Source organism: Impatiens glandulifera, chromosome 7, assembly GCF_907164915.1.
Source record: "Impatiens glandulifera chromosome 7, dImpGla2.1, whole genome shotgun sequence".
Classification (NCBI taxonomy): domain Eukaryota; kingdom Viridiplantae; phylum Streptophyta; class Magnoliopsida; order Ericales; family Balsaminaceae; genus Impatiens; species Impatiens glandulifera.
This window is the reverse complement of record NC_061868.1, coordinates 2,722,438-2,741,739: the sequence shown is the minus strand read 5'-3', so window position 1 is coordinate 2,741,739 and position 19,302 is coordinate 2,722,438. Positions and strand designations below refer to the sequence as shown.

General features: G+C 32.2%; 2 protein-coding genes and 1 non-coding gene across 3 annotated transcripts; 2 read left to right on the top strand and 1 right to left on the bottom strand.

Annotated features, from left to right (window-relative positions):
* The first annotated feature begins 4,336 nt into the window (after window positions 1-4,336).
* On the top strand, window positions 4,337-4,410 carry TRNAV-CAC. Its single transcript has one exon. It is a non-coding gene; the product is annotated as a tRNA-Val (tRNA).
* Window positions 4,411-5,878: 1,468 nt separating this feature from the next.
* LOC124944424 lies at window positions 5,879-13,606 on the top strand. Its single transcript, XM_047484675.1, has 15 exons — window positions 5,879-6,439; window positions 6,781-7,174; window positions 7,278-7,458; window positions 7,556-7,695; window positions 7,995-9,120; window positions 9,223-9,323; window positions 9,392-9,536; window positions 10,513-10,581; window positions 10,666-10,711; window positions 10,792-11,132; window positions 11,506-11,585; window positions 11,696-11,831; window positions 12,664-12,877; window positions 13,068-13,150; window positions 13,234-13,606. The coding sequence occupies exons 1-15, from the start codon at window positions 6,325-6,327 to the stop codon at window positions 13,366-13,368; spliced, it is 3,306 nt and encodes a 1,101-aa protein (XP_047340631.1). The 5' UTR covers window positions 5,879-6,324; the 3' UTR covers window positions 13,369-13,606.
* Window positions 13,607-14,662: 1,056 nt separating this feature from the next.
* On the bottom strand, window positions 14,663-15,391 carry LOC124910392 (60S ribosomal protein L37-2). The gene is made up of 4 exons (XM_047451025.1): window positions 15,335-15,391; window positions 15,122-15,257; window positions 14,948-15,049; window positions 14,663-14,860 (listed from the first exon to the last, which is right to left on the bottom strand). Exons 1-4 carry the CDS (start codon window positions 15,335-15,337, stop codon window positions 14,814-14,816), a joined length of 288 nt encoding a protein of 95 aa, XP_047306981.1. The 5' UTR covers window positions 15,338-15,391; the 3' UTR covers window positions 14,663-14,813.
* Between the last annotated feature and the right edge of the window lie 3,911 nt (window positions 15,392-19,302).

Sequence of the window (19,302 nt, the reverse complement as noted above, 5' to 3'; positions counted from 1 at the left end):
ATTTGATTTCAATTTTAAGCTGGACAATAAAAAAAACTTAAAATAATTATATTTATTAAAATATCTTCTTATTCAAAATTAATTAATTATGAAAAGATTGTTTTCAACACTCATACATTATTTAGTGAATAAATTTTGTTTTGTTCTGAAATGTGTTTATTGATTTGTTGAGGAATGATTTTTGACAAATCATCACAAATTGCATAAATTAAATATGAAAAAATATATCTGTCACATTATAATAAGGACATGTATTACATATAAATTATTTATATGCTATCAAACATAACTTTCTTACTTAAAATTATTAAAAATAAATTATGTAAGCTTTATTTTAAATTTTGTGTAAGCCTGTTACCAATTAAATATATTAATTTTACATAACACCCAATTTTTATCATTTCTATTAAAATTGGGGACTTTGGTCGTGTCAATACGAAATAAGGTCAACAACACACTACTAGACCAAGAGTTGTGTCATTTAATACTTTCTTAGCATGAATGCACAAGCACAACACGACTGGTTGATTATTTGCTTAAACAAATTGACTATAAATACGTAATTGCAGAGAGGAGGACATCCTCATATTTGATTTACGGACGATTTTTTTTGTAGTGGCTCGTGCGAATGTTGAATCCATTCAAACTATTAAGGAGCATTAACAATCGTTTCTAGTATTATAAATATCAATATCAATCAAAGTAAGTGCTTGACTTTTTATGGTGGTGTGAAGGAGGAAACAAAAACAAACATTTTCGGCATTATGGAAATCAAAAAAGACATTTTACTAGTTCATTATCTGGGCATTCCGTTATCAGCAGAAGTTCCAAGAAACCCAACACCTGGCAAAGAATAAAAAAGTAATAGTATGAGCACCACCCAAGAATTCGTTCCCAGATCTCATTCTCAGGTACCCTTATTGGGCCACTACTATTCCTACTTCCCATTTATCGGGACTAGTGAGCCCTTTGATTGGATTTATGTTAGTGATCAAGAACCCTTTTTTTCTATCCATGACCACTTTAATGTTTAAAATGAGTGACATCGGTCTTCTAAGTTACTATTTAAGGATCGAAGTACGTCAAAATGACGGTGAAATTATATTGTGTCAAACCCCTCTTTATCTCCATTTCAATTGAATTCTTGTTATTTTCTTCAATGTAATTTCACCGTCGTTTTGACATACTTCGATCCATAAATAGTAACTTAGAAGACCGAGGTCACTCATTTTAAATATTTTATGCATCTGTGTCTTGAACTTGATGATGTATTATACACTTATGCCCGTAATAATCAAGTCATTCACATAAACACCCACTAACAAAAAAGATTGAGAATCGCCTATTCTATAGACGACATGCTCGAGCGAGTTTCTTGTGAAACTAAGTGAAGTAAGGGAGGCGTCCAATTTTGAGTACCATGCTCGTGGTGCTTGTCGGAGTCAGTATAATGTCTTACACAGATTAAGAACTTTACATTTGTTCTTGAAATGGATGAACCTAGGTGGTTGCTCTACATAGACCTCCTCTACGAGATCACCATTTAAAAATACTGACTTCACGTCCATGTGGTGTATTTGCCACTTTCTTTGTGTAGTGAGTGCGAGCAACAGACGTACTGTTTCCATTCTTGTTACTGGAGCAAAAATTTCCTCAAAATCCACCCCTTGGCACTACACATATCCTTTTGCGACGAGTCTCGCCTTGTATTTCACAATGTTGTTGTCGGAGTCCTTTTTAACTTTGAACACTTATTTGAGCATGATGGCTCAATGACCAATTGAAAGTGACACAAGCTCTCACGTCTTGTTCTCAAAAATTGACTTCATCTCTTCCTCCATAACATCCTTCCAAGACACATTGACAAGTGCCTCGTCCACGCTTGTAAGCTCCTCAACCGCCAAAAAACAAAAGTCCACTTAGTTTGACATTAACGACATCATCAGTAGGATTCAGTTTCAACGTGTAAAGTTGATTATATGTTCGCTGAACTCGAGCGAGTATTTTGCGTGAGTGATCAGAGACGCAAAGTATCCATTTTCGATGACAATCTTGTAGCCATTTTCGTCAAGTTAACCAAGTGAGAGGAGATTACTCTTTAGGCTTGAGATATAGAATAAATCAAATAAAATCTGATGGTCTCTAGTGACACATTCAATCATCAACATGCCCTTTCCGCATATATTTATCAAATACTCTCTGAACTGTACTTCACTTTTTATAATTTTGCTAAGCGTCGTGAACACCTTCTTATCACCCGTCATGTGACTACTAGCTTTGGTGTCCAGGACTCCAGGTACCACACATCATTAGTGGTATCCCTAAGTACAACATTTTCATCATTTAAAAATACTTCTTGTACGTCGTCGTCGGTTGATGTTGTGGTATAGATATGTGTCATCAGTAGCATCGGGCCTTCATCTTCCTCAGAATTTGCTTATGTGAGATTCATTTGCTCTTGCTTCTCCCGATCTTGCTTCGCCCTGCGATACTCCCTGACCCAATGACCAGGGATACCTCACTACTTATAACTTTCCTTTTTTCGTTCACCGTTTTCACCTTTTTGTTGTCATTATTGAATGAGCCTTTGCCTTGCTCATGTTGTCATTGCCAATACCTCCATTCCTCTTCTGTGAGTAGTAATTTCTCACTAGAAGATCTAACATCATCAAGTTCTCTGCGCTCCTCTACAACTAGGAGTCGACCTGTAAGTTCCTTGATGAATAACGTATTCAAATCGACGAGTGACTCAATCGTTATCCCATCTATTTGTATCAACATGACACACTACGAAGGAATTTAACCATTGCCTTGTGCTAGGACACTAGATCGTCTAACACCTCGAGCTCGTTGACGATCGCCGTAAGTTGAATGTCGAAAGTCTCCACCCCCTCGTCGCCTTTAAATGCGAGGTTTTCAAACTTCATCTACCATGTTTGCCTTTTTCTTCTCGGACACGTTCAACTCCGACTCGCATGATTTTTAGTGTATCCCATGCTTTATTGGTCGTCTTTTTGCTATCAAGAGTTTGGATCAACTCCGGTGGCACTTTCTAGAGAAATAACAACATAGCCCGTCGATCATAACGAAAACCTCTCGGACCATTTTCAACGACATCCCATAAGTCTTGCGCTTGTAGATGCACCTTCATTAGGAACACCCAATCCGCGTAGTTATTATGCGTGAGATGCGTGAAGTGCATCACCCCTTCGTTCTTCCTGCCTCTGTTCATCACCTCATTTCTTTTTCCTGTCATCGCTGAAACAGATCGAACATCGTACAACTATAATACCACTTGTTGTTGAAGAAAAATATAGTGAAAAGAGAAAACTTTTGATTGTGTTTTATTAATCTATAGACATAACCTATTTATACTTACAATATTGAATTGAAAAGAAATAAATAACAGAATAAAATATAATATAATCAAATAAAGTAAAATAAGTGAATGTTCTTAGCATATTCCTAAAATATGTTTTAGCATATTTTCTAAGATAAATTTGTTGGGTTGATATTATTTAGGGTCTGATTTATTGAGTTTAACGAGATATCCAATATGCGGTTGAGATCATTTGGTTTGGTCTTCCAAGATCATCATACGACATCAAGTTGTTCTTTTGCTTGCATTTTGTGGGAGGCTTATGACAAGGTATATAATAAGTAAATACATGACAATTCTTAGTACTTGTTATGTTGTATGTTTGGATGAGGAGGAGACTATTGCCCATATTCTTGGAAATTTTCATTTTACTAGTACATTTTGGGTGAATTTTGCTAAAACTTGAGATTGCAAGATTTTTATTTATGTGGATTAGATTCACATAAAAAAAAGTGGTGCTTAGAAATACCAAAAAAACTCATTCCATGCTAATGTTATAAAATGTTATTTTGGTGTGATTGTGTATCAAGTGTAGATGGAAATAAATGCAAGGATTTTCAATAACAATAAGAAATGAAGATTAAATGTGGAGGGAAATCATCATTGATGATCATGCCCTTATTCACACGTGGAAGAGAATACTCACGAATTCGGAAAATAGGGAGTTATGTCAAAATTGGTTCTTCAACTTTGAAGAAGTCACAAAAATTTCAATGTTTAAGGTGCGATAGTTTACTTACAGTTTGCATGTTTGTAAGCTCGTTTTTGTGGTTTATTTACTTTGTTTGTATGTCGTTTTCCTTTAAAATTAGAGCAAATGTTTGTTTTGCTCTAAATCATAAATTAATTTAGGTTTTCTTCGTTTTGGAGTTTTTATTTTATTAAAATGACGCTAAGTTCAAAAAAATATATACGTAATTTGAATTTAAATAAATATTCTTAAATCCCAGAACAATTGTCTGGGTGGTGTAGTTGGTTATCACGTTAGTCTCACACACTAAAGGTCCCCGGTTCGAACCCGGGCTCAGACATTTTTAATGTATATTTTTTTTTAAAGTTTAAATGCAACATAATTTTTTTTTTTACTTTACTTTATAATTGTGCCAAAATATTAAGATATTTGTTTCATAATGGATTAAAATGTTGTGGGGATTGTAAAACTATAGCCTAGGTAAATTTGTACTAGTCTTATTAATTATTTGCTTCATTTATCATGATAATCAATGAAAATGATATTTGGATTACATTCAAATAGCTTTAAAATGTGATATCATTTTTAATTTACTATAACATATATATTTAAATTAACCACAACTCTCCCGACAATCCAGACACTTTAAAAATTAAATATCATTATATATATATATATATATATATATATATTAGTTAGTTAAAAAGTTGAAACGTCCCGCGTTTATCAAAATTAGTGTTGAATTTAAAAGATAAAGTCTTATTAGCTTAGTTGGTTAAAAAATTATATTTATTTTGTTAGGTTGCAAGTTCGAAACATACTTATAGAATTTTTAATTTTATTTTTAACCGTTTTAAGTTTATGGACGGGTGAATCCACAATTCGACCCAAATATCTATTTACTTATATATATATCCAAATTAACCACAGTTCTCGACCCGACAATCCGGACACTTTGAAAATTAAGCATCATTATATATATATATTAGTTAGTTAAAAAGTCACGTGTTCATCAAATTTGGTGTTGAATTTTAAACATAAAGTCTTATTAACTTAGTTGGTTAAAGGGTTGTATTTATTTTGTTAGGTTGCAAGTTCGAAACCTATAACATTTTTAATTTTATTTTAACCGTTTTAAATTTATAGGAGGGTCGACTCACAATCCGACACAAATATCTATTTACTTTTATATATATCCAAATTAACCACAACTCGACAATCCGGACACTTTAAAAATTAAACATTATATTATATATATATATATATATATATATATATAACTCATTGATTAATATATTTTTAGGATATTTATAATTTAAAAAAAAATTATATATCACATCACTATCCAAATAAATATTAATTAAAATACTTTTACTTGATTTTTTAAAAATTTAAATTATAAATATAAACAAATACATTGATAATTTATTATACAAAAATCCCAAATAAATTATTGTATTTATCTAATTATATAATTCAATATATTAAATTTATTAATTAATATATAAGAGTATTAATTTTGATATATTTTTCATATATTAAATTTAGATATAATTAAAATAATTAAAATAATTTAAATATGAAGTATTTATATTTTGTTATTCAAATTTTTTATCTCCAAATATTTAAATCATTGTCAATTCTTAAAATTGAGTATTCATATATTAATTTTAAGTTTTATTAACATTTTTTTAGAATTGATTTTTTTTTTTCTTTCTAAAAAGAATTGCATTAATATATAACATAAAGCGAAAATATATAAAAATGAAATTAACCAAAGATTTTGTGAAAACTCTCTCTCTCTCTTCCCTGATTCCTCAAATCACTAAAACAACACCTACCAGTTCTCAAGCTCGGCGGTTATCGGAATCGGAAAAGTTGCAAGAGAGAGATAGAGAAGGCGACAGTGACACAAAGCTTAACAATCATCCTTTACAATTTGCATTTGCTGCCAATCGCCACCACCAAAACCTAACGCTCAACAGGTCTTGCGTTTTGAGGTTTCCTCATTTTCATCTTCATGATTGATTTTTGACTTTTATCGGATTTCCTCTCCAAGTTTTGATTATTACATACATACATACATCGATATTGATATTTTACGGAATTGACGCTTTCCATTTCGTGGATGAGATCGATCGAGAATGTGTTTGAACAGCTTCTGCTTTCATGTCGGAAAATTCAATCCGTTTGAAGTAGAACGCGATCTCACAGCTTGAGGTACTATATATTCGAGTCTTCATAGTGAAATTTTATGTCAGCGATGAGCGGTAGGCAGGTGTCGACGGTAAGTGACCTAGTGGAGGAAGGCAAGAAGCGGATTGTTCTTCTAATCGTATGCGTCGTTGGCCTATCCTATCTGATGTCTTGTAAGTTTTCTAACTCAATTTGGTTTCGATTTGAATGTTTTATCCTTCATGTGAATTGTCATATAGCTGCTTTGAGAAAATACATCTTTTAAGACTCGGCTGTATTTTCTGTTGAATTGGAATTTTCCTGTAATTTTCATTCATGAGATAAGACATTGTTTTTCAGTCAGAATGTAATTAGAGTTTAGAGAAGATGGGAAAAGAATTATGGAATTAGAGACAGGCTCAGAAACTACTACACTTAATCAATTAAAATTTAAACTGATCTTGATTACAAAAGTTATGACTTATTTATATGATAATACTATATTCTAATCAATCTCGTAATTGTGGTTTTCTAGTAACGAGTTCATCAGTATGGGTGAACATGCCTATTGCTGCTTCGTTGGTAGTGTTGATTCGATATTTGGCTCTGGATTATGACATGAGGAGGAAAGCAGCTAGATACAAGAGCAGCAAACCAGCATCGGCAAATATTTCCTCTCAAAAGAAACCTGTCGAGAATCCTAAACCTATTGTTTCTGACTGGAAGAAAAAAGTGAACTCGCCTGTTGTTGAAGATGCAATAGATCATTTCACACAACATATTGTTTCTGAGTGGGTGACAGATTTGTGGTACTCTCGCATAACTCCTGATAAACAAGGTCCAGAGGAGTTGGTACGGATCATAAATGGCGTTCTTGGAGAAATTTCATGCCGGGCAAGGAATATAAATCTGATAGATCTTCTAACAAGGTTATAGGGATTTCTTCTTGGCATATTTTTTTTTTCCATTTATCACTGATCCTTTGTTTGTGGAGTGCGTTCTATAGCAAAATATTTACTCGGAATGGTGCAGGGATATTATTAATCTTTTTTGCACTCATTTGGAGCTTTTCCGTTCAACTGCTGAGAAGATAGAAAGGAAACAACATCCTGAATCATTTACTTTTGAGCAACGTGATATGCATCTGAAGGCCATGCTTGCAGCTGATAACAAGCTGCACCCAGCTTTAATTTCTCCTGAAGCAGAGCACAAGGTTGCTTATTTTCATTTCATGTGCCACAACTTGTATAGTACAAGATCTTAATGCCTTTCTAGTGTTATGCTGTTTTTTCTTTTCAAATTAATTTCAGGTCCTTCAGCGTTTGATGGAGGGACTTATTTCTCTCACATTCAAGCCAAAGGATTTACAATGTTCCTTGTTGCGCTATATAGTGAGAGAGCTTCTCTCCTGTGTTGTAATTCGGCCAGTGGTGAACTTAGCTAACCCGAGGTATTTTTTTTCTGAAAGAAGTTCATTTTCTTCCCAAACTTTGAAAATGGCTCAAGTTACTTCCCTCGTCATGTTTTTGGTCAACTCCGTTAATGTAATGCTATGCATTTTAGAAAGAAAAAAATTGAGATTAAGGAGCTACAACTTTAAGAAAAAAATGACAGTGGAAAGCAATTTGAGTCGTTTTTAAAAGTTCATGAAGCAAAACGAGTTTTTGATGCAAAATGAACTTCTATCCTAGTTTTCTTTTGTTGTTTTGTGTGCTCGTGTTTTCCTTAGTATTTTATCCTTAATTTCAGGTTTATCAATGAAAGAATTGAATCACTTGTTATTTCCATGAAGAAGAACGATAAGGGTACTACAGCTGCACAAGTGGCTTCCCAAATCAAATCCATGGGTCCTCCAAAGACGCCTTCTGATAATTTATCTCGGGTTATGGATCCATCGTTCAAGGGTGTTGAACTTGTGCAATTAAAAAAGGCGGAACCTGCTAGAGGACAAGTAAATGGAACAGTTGACTCAAAGGATCCACTTCTTTCAATGGATCCAAGGTCAACTCGTTCTTGGAGTTCTTTGCCTTCTGATAATCAAGGTTCTGATAAAAATGATGTGCAAAGACACAATTCAGGAGGAGAATGGGTAGAAGTCTTAGATATGATGTCTCGCAAAAAGACTGAAGCTCTTGCTCCTGAGCATTTCGATAACATGTGGACGAGAGGAAGAAATTACAGGAAAGAAGTTAGTACAAGTCAAGTTTCTGAAACATCAGCAAAAAGTGCTGCTGCGATATCCAAAGCAGCAGACAGTGCGAAAGCCGTAGCTGGGCAGAGTCAAATGTATGGTGAAGCTAAGACTAAAACTTTTTCAGGAAATACTAGTCAGAATTTTATATCGGGCAACCCTTCTGTTTTGTCACATGAGGATGACGAAGACAATTTTAATGATTCAGACGAGACTGAATCCGCAAGTAGTAGTTCATGTCCTACTGAAGACGACGAAACCAGCAATGTTACTGGTCTTGATTCACCAGTAACCAAAGTTTGGGATGGTAAAAGTAATAGAAATCTCTCAGTGTCAAGGATTCATCACCCGCTTGAGAGTTTTAAAAAGTCGAGAAAAACTCGTAAAGGGCGGTCCCAAAAGACCCAGTTAGGAAGGAAAAGATCTAGGTTAAGCAGTAAGAATGTTCATATGTGGCAAGAGGTTGAGAGAACAAGCTTCTTGTCAGGAGATGGAAAGGACATACTGCAACCTTCCAGAGCTATTGCAGAATCAGAAGAAGACTCAGGAGATGAAAACGAAACTGAACAGTTGGGTAGAATTTCCACAGCATCCTCAATCTCTGTTCCTGGAACTCATCATTTAGTTCCCAGTACTCCGAAAAACTCGTTCTTTAATTTGTCATTCATGAAGTTGAGATGTGAGGTCACCATGCGTTCCTAGCACTTTTTATTTTAGTGTTTCTTTATTCCGACTCCTTTTGTGAGTGGGAAATTGATGAAGGATTTTATCTCATTCTGTCTGCAGGTACAGGGTGCCAATATTGTGAAGAGTGGCTCCAGAAATTTTGCCGTGTACTCTATATCTGTTACAGATGTCAATAATCATAGTTGGTCTATCAAAAGAAGGTAGTAATAAATTATTCAAGTTATTAGGTTGTGATGCTTGCTAATATATACTCACTATCTGGTTATAGATTTAGTCATTTTGAAGAGCTCCATAGACGTCTTAAGGAGTTTCCAGAGTATAATCTGCATTTGCCTCCCAAGCATTTTTTATCTACAGGTCTGGATGTACCAATTATTCAAGAGAGGTGTAAATTGCTTGATCAGTATCTGAAGGTCATATACTTTCTTAGTCTTTGTGTGTTCCTTTTCTTTCCCCTTCTTGTAAGGCTTTACTTAATGGTATTACAAAAAAGGTATGCTCTAGCCAGGCAATCAAGTTTCCATGATTTTTTTTCTGAAGGAAAGAATGTGTAACATTTTAGGGTTAAGACATAGCATAGTAGAGGGTTGGGATGGAAGATATTTAATGACTAAGGGTCTGGACTCTGGAATAGTTTGACTTTTGAAGGCATAATATGTTAGTTAAGAGATAAATTGAGTACACAAGTTAATTAGGGATACCATTGGTTTTATTGATTAATGATGTGAATAAATAGATGATATTAGTCTGGTATAGAACGTATGCATGACATTATATTGAATGCAAAGTTAGTCTACATCCTATCATCCCCAATTCTTCAGTTCCGTTTATGATTTGAATGGTAACATTGGTATCAGAGTATAAAGTTTAGCCAACTATCTTGCTTGTTAGCTATAAGTTGGACAACTAAAATAACAACAGTGGTAAGCGTATCTGTAATGTGTTCTAATGGCTCTTGAAGACAAAATATGTTAAGTAGCCCCTGAAGTATTAGTTAGAATATAAATAGAGTACATAAGTTAGCTAGGGATATAATTTGCATTCTTGATTAATGATATGCATAAATAGATGATAGTAGGCTTGTATAGGTCTACACCCTCTCATTCCCAGTTCTGTTCTATCCCCAATTCCCCATTTACGATTTTGAATGGTAACAGAATGAACCTATTTCATCTTTATCTGCTACCTCCTAAATGCTAAAGCAAATGAAAAAGAGAGAACTTAAAATTTGAAACAGCTTTCATTGACTTAAACTTGTCTGCAAACTGCCTAAGAATATATTCTGATGCTCTATCTTTGCTGATTGATACTCTATTTCCACTTGGTTAACCATTTGGTTTTGATATTGAATCATTTTGGAGTGACTCTCATACTTTAATCCAATTTCAGAAGCTTCTGCAGTTTCCAGTAATTTCTGAATCAATAGAAGTTTGGGATTTCCTTAGTGTGGATTCTCAGGTTAGATTGTGCTTCCTTTGCTCTGTGACAGTGGATTTCTTTTTCTCTCTTTTTGTTTCTGACAAATCTCTTTGGAAGTTGCAGACATATCTATTCTCAAACTCTATATCTATCATCGAGACATTTTCAGGTGGCCGACTCTTTTTTTAGTCTTTCTGAATTATTTATTTTATTTATATGCTTCTATAACTTTCATACTACATTCTCCAGTTGATGATCATGCTTCTTCTCCACATGAAAGAAATAAACACAATCAAAATAACTCTGGGCCTCAACTTCTCCCCCAAAGAGGACTGAATTCTGAATCCCATGCACATCCATCCCAAATGAAGCCCAACAATATGAAAGATGTCCATTCTCCGCAAAAAAATGTTGTAAAAGAAACCAGAAAGCTGTTGGATGATTCGGGTAGTGATTCTGGTGTAGAGCAGAACACTACATCTAGAACTGGTTACTCCAAAATGGCTATCAAGGAAAAAGAGGGAAATGATCCAATAACATCTTCAGAGAAACAAATGGATGCTGCTAGTGATCCAACCCTTCCTACAGAAGTAAAGAGAACTTGTCCTTTCTCTCAGTTTATCACTCTTTGAATGAAGAATTAATAAATAACTTCTTATTTTGCATGAAGTATCTGCTATTGATTATTTTTCACTCCCACGGGCCACATGGAAACAGAACTAAGTCAGAGATGTTAAGAGGTTTATTGGTTATCATTTGGATACATATTCAGAAACACAAAGTGTTACAATAAGCTGATAGCCTGATCCATTGAATTCAAATTAAAGAATTCACATGTATCTACAAATTGATTCTTGATGACATTCACCTGCTTTCTAATGGCCCATATATTTTTCTTCTTGTTAGCACACGACTTCTTTTCATAAATTGGATTTGTAATCCTTGTTTATTTATTAACTGCAGTGGGTGCCGCCAAATCTAAGCATTCCCATACTGGATTTGGTTGATGTTATATTTCAGCTCCAGGATGGTGGATGGATCAGGTATTCATGTAAATGATGATTGTCAACTGGGACCTTTACATCATTCCGGAGTCTGCATATTTGTGATCCAAGCATTTTTATTATCTTATAAGAACTTAAATGAACAACAGGCGACAAGCATTCTGGGTGGCTAAACAGGTGCTGCAGTTGGGAATGGGTGATGCCTTTGATGATTGGTTGATTGAAAAAATCAAGCGTTTGCGAAGAGGATCAGTTGTTGCTGCTGGAATCAGACGGATTGAACAGGTGATGCTACTTTGTCATTTTACATATATACTTAACCTTCTTTGTTAGATACATGTGTTACTAGGTTGCGTTTGATAAAACTAAAAATTAAGCGTTGAATTATAAGTGTTTGAATATAAATAATTAATAAACCAAATAAAAATTTCAAATATTAAGTATCAAAGTACTTGATCCATAAGGTGGTGAATATCGGGAAAGTAGTTAAGACTATTTTACCTTATAGTAACGTAATTTGATTAATTTACAGAGATTAAAGTTGTCATTTGTACACTCTTACATGTTATCGAGTTAAGTCATTCACAATTTATCGAATTAAGCCTGATTTTTTACTTTAATTTGAGTTGAATTTAAATAATTAAGTGATTATAGATACTAATCATTATTAAATAAACTTAATTCAAATAAGCACTTAATTAATTATGTGTGTTTGATAAAATTGGAAATTAAGTGTTGAATTAGATAAGTGTCTGAAAATTTTATGTTGAATAAAACAGTTGAAATATCTTAATTTAAAGTTCCTGATATGCAAGTTGATTTGATAAATTGTGAAACTAATGTAGGAAAGTACTTAAAGACTATTTTAACCAGCAGTGATGTAATTCAATTAATTTTCAAGAGTTAAAGTTGTCTTGTATACTTGTACTATTCTATCGAGTTCAGTCATTTATAATTTAATTTATCAAAAATACTTAAAATTTTCAGATAAGTGATAAGCTGAAAATACCTTCAAAATGAAATAAAAAACGGAAAGGCCTCCTAATTGCCATGCAAATTCGATGGAAAGATAATGATCCCTAAAATAATATGTATGTCTGATTCTTATTCACAATAGATACTCTGGCCTGATGGAATCTTCATAACGAAACATCCTAATCGACGAAAGCCTCCTCCCGCTGATGACTCATCTCCAAGTTCCTCGTCTAATGGGCTTCCCCCAAGTAGTCCTATATCACAATCTAAGAAAGTTGATGCACAAAAATTGGAAGAGGAGCAACAAGCAATGCAAGCCGAAGAGCGTGCAAAGTTTGTATACGAACTAATGATTGGTAATGTTTTGCTTTTCCCTGCTTTTGGTTAAACATTATGCATTTCGTGTTAACTCAGATTTCCCCATTTAGAAACACATTTGAAAGAAGAACTTGGTAACACACATATTTAAGAATTTATTGAGATGCAGAAAGTATTTCCATATAGGTCTAATATCCATCTTATGAACATTTTTTAACTGAAATGTAGATAAAGCACCAGCAGCTGTTGTGGGGCTTGTTGGACGAAAGGAGTACGAACAGAGCGCTAAGGATGTTTATTACTTCATACAGGTAAAAAAATTGACTCCATTTTTTCATTTCTTAGTACTCGAGAAGAAATAAAACTTCATCGTCGGATTAATGATTTTTTGCAGTCATCAGTGTGTATGAAGCAATTTGCGTTGGACCTTGTTGAACTGTTGCTTTTGTCGGCATTCCCAGAAATGGACTATGTTTTCAAAGAGTTGCATGAACAGAGAGCCACTTTTGGTAAATACAAACCTGATTAGAGAAAAAAAAAAGATTGATATATTTCAACCAATTCGAGGGAGGTGCGTTCTTCTTCTTCTTCTTCTATGGAAATATATATATTTTTCTCTTACCACAGAAATGAAGACATAAAAATGGGGGATATATTTGCTAGTTATGTGAATTTGAGGGATCATATCTGTTTTTTTTTATTATTAATATACATTACTGAAGTGTAATAGCTCAATTGCCCTGTAATTGTTCTTTTTTTGAATTTGATATATGCTTTGAAAGAAAATGAGTAAGAAAATCCCTTGAAATATATAAGTTACTTTTTTGAATTTGTAAGGAAAATATTTGATTTGATGTCATTTTAATTGCATATGTTTGGTTTTATATAAATATATATATAGTTTTGGTCATCAATCTCTAAGGTTCTGTTTTTTCAACATATGGAAATGATTCATATTTATAATTGGTGTCCTACATGAATTAAGATTTGGTCTATTATATTTGTATGTAAGTTGTAATTTTGTATAAATAAATGTATGTTTGAGTATTAATGTATGTAATCTTGTCCAATGTATAGATTAATGTTTGATTATTCAGATAACAGCCAAAATCCGACAATGATTTTTTATTAAAAAATATATTTTAGCCAACTTTTATTTTAACTCTCCTCAAACATTTTCTTCTAATTGAGTCTATCTTATTCTTCTTTAGTAACTGAAGATAATATCCTCAACTATCAAATCAAAATTATAGTATCATATTTTAAAGCTCATCTTTAATCCATCTTTTCAAAAATTCCGAATTTTGTGATTATTTAAGTTGTGTTAGAGTGTTAGGGTTTGAAAAGGAAGAAAGAAAAAAACAAAATAGAAATTTGCCCCTTAGAGGATCATTTTCATAGTTAAAGCATATCATTTGAAAAATTCAAACATACACTTGATTGTTAATTGGATCACATAATCAAGACCCGTTTTCTCTAATCAAAGAGTCTAGACCAACATTTCTCAAGACAATAACCCACAACCATAATTTCAACTAGAATCAAACATTAGACTTAAAAATATTATGACCTTAAAACAGCATACACTCAAAATTAGTTCCATAGTAGGCTTTCCAAATTTCCCTATTAATAAGTATCTTGATCTATTGAAGAGTACTTTAATATTCCATCTAAAAACACCCATTATCCTTACAAACTATATCCAGCTAAATATTATCCATTAACAAGCTTTTATCACCATCAAGATAAAAACCACACTTTGAAAAAAGAAAGAAACTATGAAATGAAATGGGCAACATTCAAAACCATTATAATACTCAATATAGTTTAAAATCTAATAGAAAATTTAGCAATAAAACTGTCAATAATTGATATTCCAGATCCAAAACACAATGTTCTGACAATTTATGAACTAACAACAATACCCAAAAAACCTCACAAACAGACCCACAATTTCACCTTTCCTCTCACTTATCAAGTAGAACCAGCAATTCCCTTCTTTCTTGGAGCTGCTTCAGTGCCTAAACCAACAATTTAACCAAAATTAAACCCAAAAAGAGAAAAAAGAATCTTAATTTATAATCATGAAGACATACAAAAATGTTTACCTTCTCTAAATCCACTCTTAAATCTTCGAGGAACATTACGAAGATACCTCATACGACCTGTTCCAGTCGTCTTTCTCCTAATCGCCTTCACACTCCAGTTATCTGTTGAAGTCAACAATAGATTCAAGATTATTTGAAATAAAGAGAGAAAGAGAAATGGGTAATTGATATTACATGTTCTCTTGCGGGCGGCGGGAAAAGCACAGGCAGAACATCGGCTTTTCTGCAAATGGAAACTACGACGTCCACATCTAACACAGAGTGTATGAGTCTTGTTCCTCCTCTTACCGAAACTTCCTGTTCCTTTTCCCTGTTGAAATTAAGGGTATGAGAAAAAAAAACTATGCTTTAATAACCTAGAGAGTGAAAGAGAGATCGCAGTCTAACCATTGTTTTGCAGAAACAGAGCTTCTGAAGAAATTGTGTAGATCTTGAAGGAGACGAAAGGCAGGTCTAATTGATGAGGAAGGTTTATATATTGTATTATTAGGGCTAATAAGTTTGGGCCTTAACTGTTTTCTATGTTATGGGCCTGAGAATAGGAAGAAATGAATCCAAAAAACAATATATCCATATAAAAGTTTTTTTTATTCGGGTTTCTTAATATGGCAACTTAAAAGAAAAAAAGAAAAAAAGAAAAAAAGAAAAAAAAAGAAAGAAGATATGATTGAGAGTTTAAACATAAAAACAACTCATATAAAGCAAAAACGTGAGGGTTAAAGTGCCACTAAACACATTCAAAACACAACTTGAACAAACCTAAAAACTAGCCGAGATTGGAATAAATAACATATATTTGTTAAATAACCATTCAATATCCTAATAAATTAAGGCTTGCTTAATTTAGTATTGGGATTGTTTTATTTTTTTGAAAAAAAATATTGAAAAAAAAAAGACAACACTTAATCATTTAATATAGTAAAAAGTTTGTCACATCTAACGGGCTCAAATCTAAAAACTTAGAGTTAGTATTCACATCTTATTATCGTTAGGATAGATGAAAGGATTGTGATTATTTTATTATTGGTTATTTAAGAATTTGTTTTGGAATTTTATCTATAAAAACATTGTATGATAAAAAAAATAAGTTATTTGGGTTTGTAACTTAGCTCGTCTTGATCTTCTTTAGAAATCTCGGTTTCAGTTTCGTCCCGGGCATCTTGGTTCTATCACCAACTTATTAATAGGCGCGATCTCCTCTTCTTATGTATATTTGATTTAGCCATCTCAAAATTTATTTTTAATCGAATCAAATAAAAAAGCTTAAAATATTTGACAGGTCTAGGCACTATAATACTCAAAGATGACAAATAGTGTCATTGTGCGAGCCTACATTTCTGATTTGCAGGGTCTTATACGGTGGATTGTCATTCTAACTAAGTAAAAGGCGGGAAGTCTAGAGCCAAATACTGCGTCGTTCTGCGGCTGTATAAACTTATTTTGGTTGGTCCACGAGTCACATTACTAAAATATCTTTTTATATTTAGTTTTAAAAAAAATAAAAAAAATAAACTAAGAGTATTTTATTATTTTAGTTGATGAAAGGAGTAATTTTATAGTTAGAATGATAATAGAGTGATATATGAATAATTTATAAAAAAAATCTTGTAAAATTTTAAAAATATCTGAAAGAAACATAGAAAGTGCGGAGTCATTAAGCTGAAGGAAAGGCGTCCAACTTTATTTCAAACTAAAGCAAGAAATGATAAGTTTACTTTTCGAAAGTTAGGCATTCTTCTTTTATTAGTTTCTTAGTAAAGGCGCATTAACACTTTAATTTTCTTGTTTGTTAGTTACCCCTATTATCTTAGTTACCTAGATCAACTTGTTATTGTCTTGTCATTGTAGGAACCATCTAGCCCATTAGTTTAAAACCTAGTACCCTTCTCTATTTTTTTTTTTATCATACTTTGATAACATATATTCATCATCCCACTTGAATTTTTAGGTGAGATTTTGAACTTGATCATATTTCTTTTGAATTTTAGAAAGCTAATTAATATGAACCATCACAATCATTATATTTTCTACTCTAACTAAAGCGTTTTATTAAAAATTGAATTCGTGACTTATGATTTTTTAGACACGATTTTTGTTAAATAAATTAACTTAATTAGTTAATTTTAATTTAATACGTCAAACTTCTAAAGTTAAACTTCTAACATTTGTCAATTTTTTTCCTTGATAAGACTTCAAAACACAACGAGAACAAACCTAAAATCTAGTGCGAACGAACTTGGAATAAATAATATATATTTGTTAAATAACCATTCAGATTGTTAAATAAGTTATTTGGGTTTGTAATTTAGCTCGTCTTGATCTTCTTCAGAAACCTCTATTTTAAATTCGTCCGTGCACCTTGGTTCTATCACCAACCATATTAATAGCGTAAGACATGATGCAGTCTCCTCTTATGTAAATTTGATTCAGCCATCTCAAAGTTTCTTTTTGATCGAATCAAATAAAAAAAATAGGTAGACACAATACAATAGAATAGGAATCTTAAAATATTTGACAGGTCTAAGCATTATAATGCTTTAGTGAAAACTCAAAGATGACAAGTAGTGTCATTGTGCAAGCTTACACTTCTGATTGGCAGGGTCTTATACGGTGAGTTGTCGTTCTAGCTAAATAAACAAGGCGGAAAGTCTAGAGGCAGATATTGCGTCTTTCTGTGGTTGTATAACTTGTTTTGGTTGGTCCATGTGTCACTTTACTATAATGTATTTTTATATTTATTTATTTATTTTAAATAAACTAAAAATATTTTATTATTTTAGTGGATGAAATGAGTAATTTTATAGTTGAATGATAGTAGAGTGATATAGGAATAATTTATAAAAAAAAAAAATATAAATTTTTTTTAAAAATCTGAAAAGAACGTAGAAGGGGCAGAGCCATTAAGCTAAGGAAGGAAGTCGAACTTTATTTCAAACTAAAGCAAGAAAGGATAAGTTTACTTTTTGAAAGAATGACCTTCTTCTTTTATTAGTTTCTTAGTAAATACGCGTTAACACTTTAGTTTTCTTGTTCGTTAGCTATCCTTATTATCTTAGTTATCTAGATCAAGTTGTTGTTGTCTTGTCCATATTAGGAACCATAGTCCATTAGTCTAAAACCTAGGACCCTTCTCTATTTTTATTTTTATTTTTATTTTCATGGTTTCATTTCATAAGAAGTTTATTCATAATAAAATATACTTTGATAACATATATTCATCTTCCCACTTAAATTTTAAGTGAGATTTTGAACTTCGTCATATTTCTTTTGAATTTTAGAAAGCTAACATGAACCATCACAATCATTATCTCCACTCTAACCAAAGTGTTTTATTAAAAATCAAATTTGTGACTTATGATTTTTTAGACACGATTATTGTTACTTAAAACTAACTTACTTGGTTGATTTTAATTTAAGAGATCAAACTTCTAAAGTTAAAATTCTAACATTTGTCAATTTTCTTCCTTCTAAACAAGAAATATGGTGGGTGATAAGACTTAACTAAAACACTCTTATCTTGCAAGAAAGTGACTTCAGAAATAGAAATTGGCCAGAAACATCTTTGTCTTTGGCTTTAAATTATTAGGTCTATGTATACATACATACATACACATTTCTTTTCCTTTCTATCCTTTTGTATGTACTAACTAAATGCAACTACCCATTCTTAATGACAATCTTGATGATATCCTTTGTTTTAAGGCCTTGCAATATTCATTTACCCACTTAAGCAAAGATTGAAACATCCTTTTCCTACACTGCCAACAGGCTGGTATTGCTAAAAAGATTGTAAGGTCAAGTCCCCACTATAATTATAATCAATGCCTCTGCATTCAATATTTATTAAATGGAGCCACCCATGTAATCACATGCTTGAGAGAGAGAGAACCTAAAGTTTGTCCTTTGATTATTTTTTGGCCTTTTTGTCTCAAGAGACAACTAATTAAAGGGTCTCTCAAAAATTTCAAAAATATTAAAAATATAATCATTAATTTATATTCAAGATAAGAGAATAAATAAAAGACTTTATTAAATGGTATTTTATATATTCAATTGAATGAATATTAATTGAAATGTAAAAGCATATGACAATAAAAAAACCATAGATCCAAGCTTTTGTCACCATTTTCAAATATATATAATTGAGTATCTTATTTTTTAAATATGGTATATTTATCGTTTAAGCAAACAACGATAAAAGCATAACATGAAAAAAAATTATGTATAAATTGAATACGATATTAGTCATGTACAAATTGAATACAATATTAGAATAATTAATTGGCTCAAAGATTTTTAAGAAGCGCAATAAGATCTTTACACGAATTCACAGATTTTCCGGTTCTAATATCCGA